This window comes from Helianthus annuus, chromosome 12 (assembly GCF_002127325.2).
Source record: "Helianthus annuus cultivar XRQ/B chromosome 12, HanXRQr2.0-SUNRISE, whole genome shotgun sequence".
NCBI lineage: Eukaryota > Viridiplantae > Streptophyta > Magnoliopsida > Asterales > Asteraceae > Helianthus > Helianthus annuus.
Window position 1 is genome coordinate 466,160 of NC_035444.2, and position 13,026 is coordinate 479,185.

At 33.9% G+C, this 13,026-nt stretch overlaps 2 protein-coding genes across 2 annotated transcripts; both read left to right on the forward strand.

Annotated features, from left to right (window-relative positions):
• Positions 1 to 2,439: 2,439 nt before the first annotated feature.
• LOC110896208 (thiol protease aleurain) lies at positions 2,440 to 4,367 on the forward strand. The gene is made up of 8 exons (XM_022143672.2): positions 2,440 to 2,714; positions 2,800 to 2,921; positions 3,041 to 3,162; positions 3,241 to 3,314; positions 3,383 to 3,650; positions 3,724 to 3,855; positions 3,998 to 4,133; positions 4,209 to 4,367. Exons 1-8 carry the CDS (start codon positions 2,458 to 2,460, stop codon positions 4,244 to 4,246), a joined length of 1,149 nt encoding a protein of 382 aa, XP_021999364.1. The 5' UTR covers positions 2,440 to 2,457; the 3' UTR covers positions 4,247 to 4,367.
• Positions 4,368 to 6,976: 2,609 nt separating this feature from the next.
• Positions 6,977 to 11,195, forward strand: LOC110893696. The gene is made up of 3 exons (XM_022140800.2): positions 6,977 to 7,030; positions 8,117 to 8,475; positions 10,536 to 11,195. The coding sequence occupies exons 2-3, from the start codon at positions 8,234 to 8,236 to the stop codon at positions 11,017 to 11,019; spliced, it is 726 nt and encodes a 241-aa protein (XP_021996492.1). The 5' UTR covers positions 6,977 to 7,030; positions 8,117 to 8,233; the 3' UTR covers positions 11,020 to 11,195.
• Positions 11,196 to 13,026: the final 1,831 nt, after the last annotated feature.

Here is a 13,026-nt window from a genome sequence, read left to right on the forward strand (position 1 = left end):
GGTTCAGAAAAAAGCCCTAATACAGATGCGAGAGATGGAGTGATTTTTTTGGATGTAACTGCATTATATAACAATACTATTCAACTGAATTGAGGGCACTACCCATGTTTGTAGGAGGCTTGAATTGTGGAGATAATGGGCAGAAAAAGAAGGTGGTAACCATTTGACGAAGAAACTGTAAAGAAATGCCATGAACTGCCATCATGGAAGTTATTTTTATGAGTTTAAGTGGCTGAGATTTCATTTCAGCAAGATCTAATGGTGGAGAATGATTTGAAAAACAGTTACACTTAATGGGATCCATATATATATATAATTTAATAAAAATATCCACAACTTTAATTTTATAAATCATAATATTAATTACTAATTGTAACATAAACAATATTTAATAAAAATGAGAGAAAAAATAACTCTATGAATCAAAGTAAAAAGGAAAAAATCGGTGGTTCAAATTTTAGAGTAATTATGTGTTTAATAGTAACTAATTTGAGATTAAACACATGTTGGAGCGAAAGCGTGATTTCGTCTAAAATAAAATTATAAAAAAATATGTATCGCTACTCAAATTTATAGCATAAGTAATGAATATATTAAATGAACCACTTCATACATTATGTACTGTTTTTTTAGTAGTGGCAAAACTTGTACATTAGGAAGATTGAATATCTGATCTCTCATACTTGTATTGTAAAAGAATTGGTTGTGCATATTGGTTGTGCATATTTGCTCCGCAGTTTAATATAAATAAATATTTAGCCGGGAAAATCACCTGTTACATATGGCCATAAAATCGTCTAGAACCATATGTAGTTGGAAACCAAACAAAACAAATAATATTTTAAATTATTTGAGGCGTCTAGAATTATTTACTCAACTTTATCATCGTGAAACGACCATTTTCTAAATAATATAAACTCATTGATCATATATAAAATGGGGATATATAACAAATGGTGATTAGAATCCGATGGGAAACGACCATTTTCTAAATAAATAATTAATATAGTACAAAAAAAATCCGTTGTTAAATTATAAATATAGTTATCCATTAGTAATATATAAAATTGTAATGGTTAACTGTATAATATGTATTTCTTTTTTGTTATACAAGACAAGTAGCAAAAATAAAATATAAAAAAGTAACAAAAGTATTATAAAATAAAATAACATAAAAAACATAATTATTATTTTTAAATTTTATAATAAAATAATGTAATAAAGTAAATAATATAAAAACATAATTATTACTTTTGAATAAAATAATATAATAAAGTAAATAATATAAAAATATAATTATTACTTTTGACTTTTATAATAAAATAATGTAATAAATTGCTTAATCATTAGCAAGTTTGACTAATGGGTAGATTTATCCTTATATTGGGTGTATTTATCACACTCCTTTATGAATATCATTATCACTGGGTTTTAAATAATTCATCATTCATAAATATGTCATGGTTTAACTAAAAACTTAAATACAAATAAAATAAAGATGATTAATTGAGCTTCTATAGGCCCCATATCTCTCACTCTAACGTCCATTAAGGGAGTGGTGCCCTCATGTTTGGCGCCCTCATAATGTATGATGCTCTTTTTGGAGGAGGTGGCACCCTCAGGTTGTAAATCCCTCCTTTTAACCTTCACGTTTTGATGTATGATGCTCTTTATGGAGAGGTGGCATGGGGCATCACCTCATAATGTATAGTCAAAAAAAAAAAAAAAAAAAAAAGAAGAAGAAGAAAATCTTAAACAAATTCCAAACTCATTTACTTTTCTCTGCACTTTGTTTAGATATTATTATTATTATTACTGTTGTTGTTTTATGTTGTTGGCCTTAACTCCAAAGTATGTTTTATAGTTTGAGATGTTCATGCATAATGGACACCCGAGAAAGAAAAACAGAATTCCAAATCATAAAACATGCATGCTTCTCTTCAATGTGGTTACGGATTTACAACCTTTATCTATTTATTTTTTCATAAATGATCCCGCATCATATTTATGTCCACAAAAAAAACTACAACCAATTTTTTCATAAGCAAATTCATATAAAATTATTTGTAAGAGCAAACAACCAGGTTAATATCCACTTATAAAATTAATACTGTCTGTTTTATGGAACTTGAACATGCACCGCTTTAATGAGATAGATATCTAGTGCCACTAGACTAACTAGTCATCAACATTCAAATGCAATACAGGTCTAAAAGTTGCTTACACTCGAGAAGCTAACAATTTAACAAAGGATCGTGCGATGGAAAGAAGTGATTTCTAATTAATTTATGGAATGAACCCAAAATCATTAATTAACTCATAAATGATGGGCTAGAAAGTAAATTCAAGTTTGATTGACCTAGCAACTTATGCGTTTGAGCACAAACTCAAGGCCAAACAACATACAAGATCCATCCAGTTAATAATAAATTAACTAATACGCCTTCTACAATTCTTATGAAACTATACTTCCTTTCTCCTTATAAAACCAACCAAACCAAACCAAACAATTCTATCACTTACTTAAAAATGGTGGCCTTCCCAATGGTAGTTCTGATCATCGTGTGTGCCCAAGTAGTACATTCGACAACCTTTTTCGATGTGAATCCTATCAAACAAGTGGTGCCTGATGGTCTACGAGAACTTGAAACATCTATTGTTCGACTTATTGGCCAAACTCCTCATGCGCTCACCTTTGCTCGATTTGCTCACAGGCAATTATCTTAATTCCTTCATAGTTACATACATATATAACTTACTTTACCTCAATTCAATTCTCGAATATCTCTCTATACATAGGTATGGGAAGAAATACAAAACTACCGATGAAATGAAACAGAGGTATTCCATTTTCGTTCAAAGTCTGGACACAATTACATCGCATAACAACAAGGGCCTTTCCTATAATCTTGGGCTCAATGGTGAGCTATAGTTATTAGTCCAAAGCCAAATCCTTTTTTTTATTATATGGATTGCTTCATTTATGTTGTATGTTGTGTTTTATGAGTTACCATTTAATTAGTTATGTTGTATTAAACAGAGTTTGCTGATATGACGTGGGAAGAATTCAGCACAAACAAGTTGGGAGCTACTCAAAATTGTTCTGCTACTAAAAAGGGCAATCACAAGCTCACTCATCACGATGATGTCCTTCCACTCACGGTAGATCGATCGATTATCATATTCATAGATGTTTGTTATACTTACTATTACTTAATTTCTTGTTATATATGCATGTAGCAAGATTGGAGGGAAACAGGAATTGTGAGTCCAGTCAAGAGTCAAGGAGATTGTGGATCTTGCTGGACATTCAGGTACCTAATTCAATCTCTCTAATCTCAATACAATATATATACAAAAATCTTAAGTTTTAATATTACAGTACAACTGGAGCTCTTGAGGCTGCTTATGCCCAGGCTCATGGGAAATCAATTAGTCTATCTGAGCAGCAGCTTGTAGACTGTGCGGGTGGTTATAATAACTTTGGTTGCAAAGGTGGCTTGCCTTCTCAAGCTTATGAGTACATCATATACAATGGCGGACTGGACTCCGAAGAAGCATATCCCTACATTGGAAAAGACGGAGAACTTTGCAAATACTCACCAGAGAAGGCTGCGGTCCAAGTTGTCAATGTTGTCAATATCACCGAGGTACGTACATAACTACGTATCAACCACAGGTAGTGAGTTACTGGTATGTTATATTTGTAAATTGATATGATAGGGTGCTGAGGATGAGTTAAAGTATGCAGTAGGTGTTGTTCGTCCGGTGAGTGTGGCATTTCAGGTGGTTGCACCCTTCTCACTTTACGCTGGAGGAGTTTTCACTAGCGATGTTTGTGGTAGTTCTACAATGGTATGTTGTCGACTAAGCTAGCAACTAGCTACTTTTTGGTCTTTAATGTTCTTATATATATATATATATATATACACACACACATGTTGCTTTCATTACTTATGTATTGAAGCTAAATGTATGTGTATGTGCATATATGCAGGATGTGAACCATGCGGTTGTTGCAGTTGGGTATGGTGTCGAAAATGGTATTCCATACTGGCTGCTCAAGAACTCATGGGGACCAGAATGGGGTTTGAATGGCTACTTCAAGATGGAGAGGGGCAAAAACATGTGTGGTATGTAACTTAATTATTTGTCACATGAATCATGTTTTAGCTAAAATTAATGATGGTCGGTTGTTGTGATTGCAGGTATAGCAACGTGTGCATCTTACCCTATTGTTGTCTAGATGAGTGTTGTTCTAGATGAACATATTAATACAAGTTGTAAAATATACGGAAAGCCTTGATGGTTGTCAGTCGTTAATATATATATATATATATATGTGTGTGTGTGTGTGTGTGTTTGTTTTGAAGCAACAATCCTTTAACATCTTAAATACCATTTAACCTTTCACTTGTAAATATTAAAAAAAACATCACTTTTTGTAAAAGGACAATCACTATACCACTATATCAATAGGCCGTGAGTGTTAATATATATAACTTGTATCAACTTAAAACATATCAAATAGGATCAACGATATAAAATAACCAATGTTAGAATTGGAACCAAAGACTTACGTACGTATAGAATGTGATGTTATAATAATGATCAACGCATTGAGTTTACAAAAATAATCCTCTTTTTTTAAACATACCAAGTTCATAAACAAGAAACATAATTGACTCAAACTAGAAGAAAAACTATCTAAAAACCCCTAGGTTTGTAATTCGATATTTTTTACCCAAACTTACACAAGATTAGACTAATAAACCAAAGGAATCATTCAATCAAGCATTAAAGCTTATAGTTAATCAATGACCATATGAATTTTATTAACATTCTAACTTGTTACCTATTGAAGGTTTTTTTTTTCTATATAAAAAACCCAACCTATTTCAATCAAGCATTAAAGCTTATAGTTAATCAAGCATTAGGCTCGAGCTCAGCTCGATTTAAATTTTGTTTCTAAAGCTTGAGCTTAAATGATTTGTTATTTATTTATTAATACATGTTAAATATAATTCTTATTATATATATATAGGATAAGTATCATTACAGAACACTAATTATTTGGAGAATAAAATGAACAACTCTAAATCACTAAATTTTGGGATTTAAGGTTCATATTTCTTAAATTTTATATTTCTTACATTCATGTTCATATGTGTATTATATATACATAAAAAATCATATATTTTCCCTACACATAGTCTACATACATGCAGGCAATTTAGCCTACAAATAACTTATATGTGTGTAGGTTATTTAAAAACTAAAGATTTTTAATACTTTGTTTTAAATTCAAGTGTGAGAAACAATGAATCTTACATTTACAACATTTTCATTTACTTTTTAGGTTTTAGAATTGAAAAAAAATGAGTGATTCATTTTGTTCTGTATGTTCTCACAATATCTAGTGTTCTGCATAGAACCTTCCATATATATATATATATATACATATATATATATTCACAATTTTATAAATAGTAATTATTATTCTATTTAAATATATATTTAATATGTTATCTAAAAGTCATATAAACAATAAGCTTATTTAGGCTTGTGAGCCGATAGCGGTGTAAACGAGCCGGGCCGAGCCCGAGCTTGACTGGACTCGACCTCGGCTTGGTTCGAGCCTACTTTTTGAGTTCTAGCTCGACTCGACTCGGCTTGAGCTATCTTGAGAACAACATCAAAAAAGCTCGGCTCATTATTATTATATTATATATAAAAAAATAAAATGTTGTTTGGGCTCGTTTTGGCTCGCGAGCCTAAACGAGCTTTGTATTTCAGGCTCGAGCTCGGGCTCGATAACTAAACGACCTCTATTTCATGCTCGAGCTCGGGCTCGTTAAAGCTCGACTTGTTCAAGCTTTTAACTGAGCCGATAATGGGTAGTTCTTGAGCCTCTAGGCTTGTTTACACCCCTACGAGCCGACTTGAGCTCCATAAGTGAAGCACGGAGTCGTTTGCCAAACAAATTTGTTTTTAGGGTGTCCGGAGTGGGGGCGGCAAACCCACCCGGCACCGCTCTCTCATCAATCGGCAACCAATGCCGATCAGTTTACCGCATGAAGGTTTGATTCAGTGGGTGCATGCCGACGCGGGGAAGGGAGGAAGGAGAGAGAGGTGGTAGTGTGGGGTGGGGTCCATTCCAATCTCAACTAATCACACATTTTTCTTTTTTTTTTAAGTTTACCACTTCACCAAATGTCTAAACCATTGCCAACATTTTTCACCAAAGTTTAAACACTTTTCACTGATTGACGTAACGCACTCTGATTGGTCGATTTTTTAGGTTGCCACTCTCAAGTGTTAACCACTCTTAGGGTATAAGGAGTGGTTAAACACTTTAAAGTGGCAAACCAAAAAACCGACCAATGAGAGCGCGCCATGTCAATTAGGCAAAAGTGTTTAAACTTTGGTGTAAAGTGTTGGCAATGGTTAGACACTTGGTAAAGTGGTAAACTTTTTATAAAAAAAAAAAAAGAAAAAAGGTTTGATTGGTTAAAAATGGCATGGACCCCACTCCCCCCCACACACACTCTCTCCTTCCCTCATTTCACCGCTTCGGCAATGGCACACCGCTTGGGAATGAAACCGTGCGGCAACATTGGTTGGTGGTGGTGTACACCGATCGGCAAACCCTTTGCCGACTCCTTTACCGCACCCATACCGTATCCCCTTAACACCCTTAGGATTGAGCCTGGGGTTAGACTCTTAGTTTTTTCTCAAAATGACCTCAATTAGCTCACAGTTAACTCGACTCGAGTCGTTTGGTTATGCGTGAAACATATGTCCTCATCACACATCATCCAGATGTGAAAGATGGATAGAGGAATATGATACCATACCACCACACAGACAAACATTTCTTGAATACAATAATATAATAATAAATTAATATTATGATTATGATGTCGTTTCATTATATTAACACAAATGGTGGCCCGAGGATAAGCCCCATCTCTCTCTCTCTCTCTCTCTCTCTCTCTCTCTCTCTCTAACCTCAAGTCAAAACCCTCTCCTTGTTCAGGGGCGGACACAAGTATAGTCTAAGGTGGGCGGGCGCACCCCCGGGGAAAAAAAAATTTAGTGCTAAGTTCCGTCGAAAATCCCGTCCGCACCCCTTGGAATTTTTCGTCCGCATCCCTTGGAATTTTTCGACCGCAACCTTGAAATTTTTCGTTCGCACCCCTTAGGTAAAAAGTGTTATCAATTTATATTTTAAATTTTTTTAGTAAACTCTTATTTTAAAAAAAAAAATTACTACCTAAATTATATAACTTTTAATACCTAACTAACTAAACCCAAATACCCATACCTTTACCCCCTTATAAATTTCCTAACTAGCTAGCCCACCAAGTCTTAGCCCATTAACCAAACCCAACAATATTTCAAACTATAATAAAATAATTAAAACCCAAAACCTTTAGAAATTCTCTCCCGCTCTCTCTATCTCTTGCGTCCCTGCACTGCCAACGAACAACATCACCCAGTAACAACAGTCTAGCAGCCGGCGACCACCGTAATCAACCACCATACCACCGCGTTTGACGCTAAATCTAACCGGAATCCGAACACGGGTAAGTTTCTTTGTTATTTTGATGATTTTGGTTGATATTATAGGAGAAAAAAGGTAATAAAGTTGTTAAATAGGTTTGAAATTTTGTGTGTTTTGACGTTGTTTATGGTTGTTTAGATGATTTTTAGGGTGATTATGTTGTTTATATATTTTTAGTGTGATTACAACTTACGTTATGATTTCTAGGGCTTGAGTAGTTGACAATTAAAATTAAAATTGAAACGTTATATTATGGAGCGATGAACTTATGCTATATAGAGAAAGAATTGCTTAAGAAATTAGCTTTAGATGATGTTTTGGATAGATTTCAAAAAATGAAAACCCGTAGGGCGTCGACGTTTTAATTATGTTTGTAACAAGGTTTGACATGTTTTTGATGATTATATAAATTTAGTTTGATGTTCGTTTGTTTTACATGATCCGGCCCGACCCGATACGAACCGATTTTTTTACTTATATACCTTGGGGCCTAAATTTTTTAAAAATGTTCCGCACCCCCATGAAAAAATTCCTGGGTCCGCCACTGTCCTTGTTCCGTTGGTTTTTGTCTCTGTATGATCCGTATCTACTTCAATCCATCGTTTTTATCCTAAAACCTTCATCGGGTCATGTCTCAGATCCCACAGCTTGCGTTTGCTTAAGGGGATGATGTGGATCTGCAATTCATCGGAGACCGCTAGATTCACCGGAGACGGTCATCGGAGCCGCAACTTCTCCATCGCTAAAGATGAAGAAGATGATCGCGATTCATCCAGTTCTTCCTCCATCGGCAATAACAGTGATGCGTCTGGCGGCGGCTGCGATTCCGATGACGGCGGCGAGGTTCAGAGCTTATTCAAAGGCTCCTTAAACAATTTATCTGATTTGGAAGAAGCTTTGGCTGTTAAGTATGATTTCATTTCTTATACCATTTATATGTTTTATTGCATGTTAGGTTTTTTTGAATTCTAATTGCAATTTTAATGTCAGTTAGAATTATTTATATTTATCTTATGAGGACGGTGGTACTCTTGCTGGTTTCATTATCTGTTTGTTTTAATTACATACATGAATGTCCATGTGCAATTTGAATCATCAAGGACAGAATTTTAAGAGCTAGTAGTATTTTCCCCAAATTTGCCAACATGTTATATCATTGCAGTTGTTATATATATGAAGTTTAGTGTGAGTTCACCTGGCAGCAGTTCACACAACAATTGGCGTTGAAAATTGAGATATAGTTGTGTGTTTAGAAGTAGGGCTGCAAACGAACCGAACCTTTAGCAAACAGTTCGGTGGGAAGCGTGTTTATGTTCGTTCGTTTAATTAATTAACGAACACGAACAGGAAATTTTGTTCGTTTAGTTAAATGAACGAACATGAACACTGGTCGCGTTCGTTCATTTATGTTCGCGAACGTTCGGTAATGTGTTCGTTTATGTTTAATAGTTCATTAGCTTTTTTAGTTTTATTTTATTTTAATCCTTCAAAATTCTCACTAATAAACCATTTGATAAATATTAGTGTATCTTATTATATTTAAGTTATTTAATAAATATTAGGTTAGTATATTTTGGGTGGATCTATGTAGGGGTGTTCATCGAATCGAATATCGAATTTTCGAATTATTCGAATAATTTTTATTTTCCCTTGAATTCGTATTCGATTCGAATTCGATTAAAATCTACCAAATTCGATTCGAATTCGTAATCGAATAAAAAACCAAATTCGTATTCGATTCGAATTCGATAAAAAATTCGAATTCGAATCGAATTTGAATAAATTCGATTTGATTTAAGTTCTTTAAAAACATGTAAAAACTATCAGAATGAAACATAAATTTTGAAGCAACCAAAAAGCACGATATCATATTAAAACAGTTCCAAATAAAGTATCATAAATCTAAAATTCAAAACGAGAAGTTGGGAGTAACCCACTCCACATTAAAACAGTTCCAAATAAAGTATCATAAATCTAAAATTCAAAACGAGAAGTTGGGAATAACCGCTCCACATTACAAGTTAGTATTTTTAGGGTTAGAAATCTGTTGATAGATGTGTTACTTAGATTTTAGTTATGGGTCATGTAGTTGGTTTGGTAATGGGTAATTTTAATACTTGGAATAAATTTTGAAAATAATTTGTAGTATAGCCTAATAAAAGTTATATATGTATTACATATAAAAATAATAAATTAAAATGTATAATTTTTATTCGAATTTCGAATCGAATCGAATTTGAAATTGTAAATCCGTATTCGATTTGTATTCGTTTTACTTGACTCGAATTGAATCGAATTCGAATTCGAATTCTTATAATCGAAACGAATTCTTGATAATCGAATCGAATTTAAACGAATTTCGAATTTTTCGAATTCGAAACGAATTCTGAACACCCCTAGATCTATGTAATGTTTGTGATGAAAGATGCCAATTTTATTTGAAATTTAATCTATGTTCGTTTGTGTTTGTTTCTGAATGCTTGTTTGTGTTCGTTTGCGCTTGTTGGTGTTCGTAAACGTTTGTTTGTGCTTGTTGGTGTTCACGAACGTTCGTTTGCGTTCATTACCTAAAATTAACGAACGAACACGAACACGTTCATTTCCTTAATGAACGAACACGAATATAAATTCTCGTTCAGAAAGTATTTTTTAACAGTTCGTGAACACGTTTATTTCTTTAACGAATGAACATCGTTTGATTTGTTTGCAGCCCTATTTAATGGAGTGGTGCTATAAGATAGAACTCTAGTGTTGGCATTTGATTACATGTTTTGGTGGGTGTTAATTTGGGTTTGCTTATTAAAACTGTTAATCTATGTATTGCCTTTCGAGATTGCGTGATTGTTTGTAAGTGAAACAAGCTGATTTTAATAAGCAGTTTGAAGTTGTCTACTCTAAATTGCTCAATCTTGAAATGTATAATTCTAGCAACTGAATATCTCTAATATGCTTATCCTCTGTTTATTAGGAGAGGTATATCAACATTCTATTCTGGGAAATCAAAGTCATATACAAGCCTTGCTGATGCGGTGTGTGCTCCATCCATTCAAGACATTGTTAAGCCAGAAGATGCATACAACAGGAAACGCAAAAACATGCTTGCTCATAATATTATACTAAACAAAAATCGCAATTTTACTTCCAAGAATGGGATACCAAAAAAGGTTGCAAATGTTAACAACAGGTACTCGTTGGCCAGTGAATTAAACAACCACCATCATAACAATGCAGGTGGTGAAAGCTCATCCCCTGGTAGTTCTCTACCCCCTTTACCTGCACGCCATAGAATATCACCTGTTGCTATTAATGAATCGTTGAATTCATCCCCGAGAAACTTTTGCTCTCCATGGCGTTCATTTTCTCTCTCAGATTTGCAACTTGCTGGTGGTGGTGGTGGTGCAGCTTCAAGCTTTACAGGTAACAAAAGAGATGATGAAGAGGACGACGATTAGATGTAGGTGTTGTTGGCTGTAGGTGGTTTGTTTTTTCCCGTTTCCTGATTCTGCTCATTGTAGTTACTTCCTTGTGGGCATTTCTGGAATTCAGTGGATGTTTCAGTCAGTTTTAATCTTGTACCCAAATGCATGTTTGTTACATATAATGAAAAAGATGTTTCCTTTTGCTGTTATAGAGCCAGTGAGATGCACCAATTATTTGGAAGTGCTAACAACCGGTTGATGTTAAATCAGTTTTGAATTTCACTGTGGACAGTTGCTATGATCAGATATTCACTGTGCTGCATATTTAGCCTGTAGTTTGTCAGCTTTATTTTATTGTTTGCAACTTATATGTGTTAAAAGGCACATATACATACATAAATAATGTTTACCAAACTAGATTTTTCAACATGTTATCATAGTTCTTTTTATTGTTTTCAATCAACTCATCATAAGTTTTTTTATTTTAACAAACTTATTATGCTTCTTTTTTATTTTATTATCTACAATTTTGCCTTGTAATTATATTGTGATACTAACAATACACCTTGGGTTTATCCTAAGAAGCATAATTTGGTATCTTACTATTGTGTTTACATATTATGTGTGCATAAATCAAAAGGTTTGTCATCATCGTATATGGTGTTCACCATTTGAACGATATATATGGCGACATTTTGGTTTGCAAAAAAATGATGAACTCTTTAAACAAAAGGCTAAATTTGGGAGGAGGTAGTGGAAAGCATTAAATCGAACCCGTTTATTTGGCTCAACCATAGGCTGCTGAGTATGCAAAATCTAAATTGACATGTATAGTGTAAGTTCAATTTTATTTGGCTCAACATAGGCTGCTGGTAAATTAGTTTATTGATTTATTGGTTAATGTTTTTATTTTTGTTTGTTTTGCATGATATGGGCTGGCTGAGGGAGTAGAAGGAGATGGGCTAACAAGAAGTGGGTTTACGTCTGGGCTAGTAAGCCCCACGCGTTATGCTTCTTTAGTTCTTTTTATATTTTCTAATCAGCACTTATTGTTTCTTTTATATTTTCTAATCAGCACTTATTGTTTCGCCTTATAATTATATAACAATACATCTTGGGTTGATCCTAAGAACCATAATTGATATTTACTATTGTTTACATATTAGAACCATAATTGATATTTACTATTGTTTACATAGCATAAATCTAAAGGTTTATGTGTCATCATCTATGGTGTTCACTATTAGAACATAATCGAATTGTTACATTTGGATTGGGCTTTCAGATTTTTAGTCAGTTTGAACCAAAACTAAATTACTGGTTTAAACGTTTTCAGAACATTTTCTTGCAACACAAGTAAATAAGTTTGCATGGCGACGATTTGGGTGTAGGCCATGTTAAAAAAATATCATGATTCGCAATTTACATTACGAAAATAATGATTTTACTTTCTTAAAAATAATAATTTAAAAGTTTGCCTTCTTAAAAAAAATAAAATAATTTAAAAGACTAAGACCGGATGGAAAGCATCTCGCTTTCTTGTATCCCTCTAGTCCAGTCTTGTAGTGTCTTGCTCCTCCCATGAGTCCCATCCTTCTTTGTTACTTCTCCATTTCGGGGTGGCCGTGTTTCCTCCCCATCTCGCGCTACATCAGCCCAATTTCGTTCGCTTCCCCAAGCCCATTCCGGCCGACCTAAGGATTATAATATAATACCTTATGGGGATCGAGAAAAGGGTTGTATGAAGGAAATTATTGGGTTTGAACATATAAATAAAGGTTGAGTTTCAACTTTTTGAGACAAATGAAAAAAGTCATTATACTACTACATCATCCCAATTTCGTTCCGGCTGCTCCTTTCCCGCTTCCCCAAGCCCATTCCGGCCGACCTAAGGATTGTAATACCTTAGGGGGATCGAGAAAAGGGTTGTGTGAAGCAAATTAGTGTGTTCGAACATAGAAATAAAGGTTGAGTTTCAACCTTTTTGAGACACGAATGAAAAAGTCATTATACAAGCATTTGAGTTGGTATCCATGGTAT

Coding starts and splice junctions, on each gene's coding strand:
- LOC110896208 (XM_022143672.2), top strand. CDS start 2,458: ATGAAACTATACTTCCTTTCTCCTTATAAAACCAACCAAACCAAACCA. Junction 2,715..2,799: donor TTTGCTCGATTTGCTCACAG/GCAATTATCTTA, acceptor CTCTATACATAG/GTATGGGAAGAAATACAAAA. Junction 3,856..3,997: donor TTTGTGGTAGTTCTACAATG/GTATGTTGTCGA, acceptor GCATATATGCAG/GATGTGAACCATGCGGTTGT.
- LOC110893696 (XM_022140800.2), top strand. CDS start 8,234: ATGATGTGGATCTGCAATTCATCGGAGACCGCTAGATTCACCGGAGAC. Junction 8,476..10,535: donor GAAGAAGCTTTGGCTGTTAA/GTATGATTTCAT, acceptor TCTGTTTATTAG/GAGAGGTATATCAACATTCT.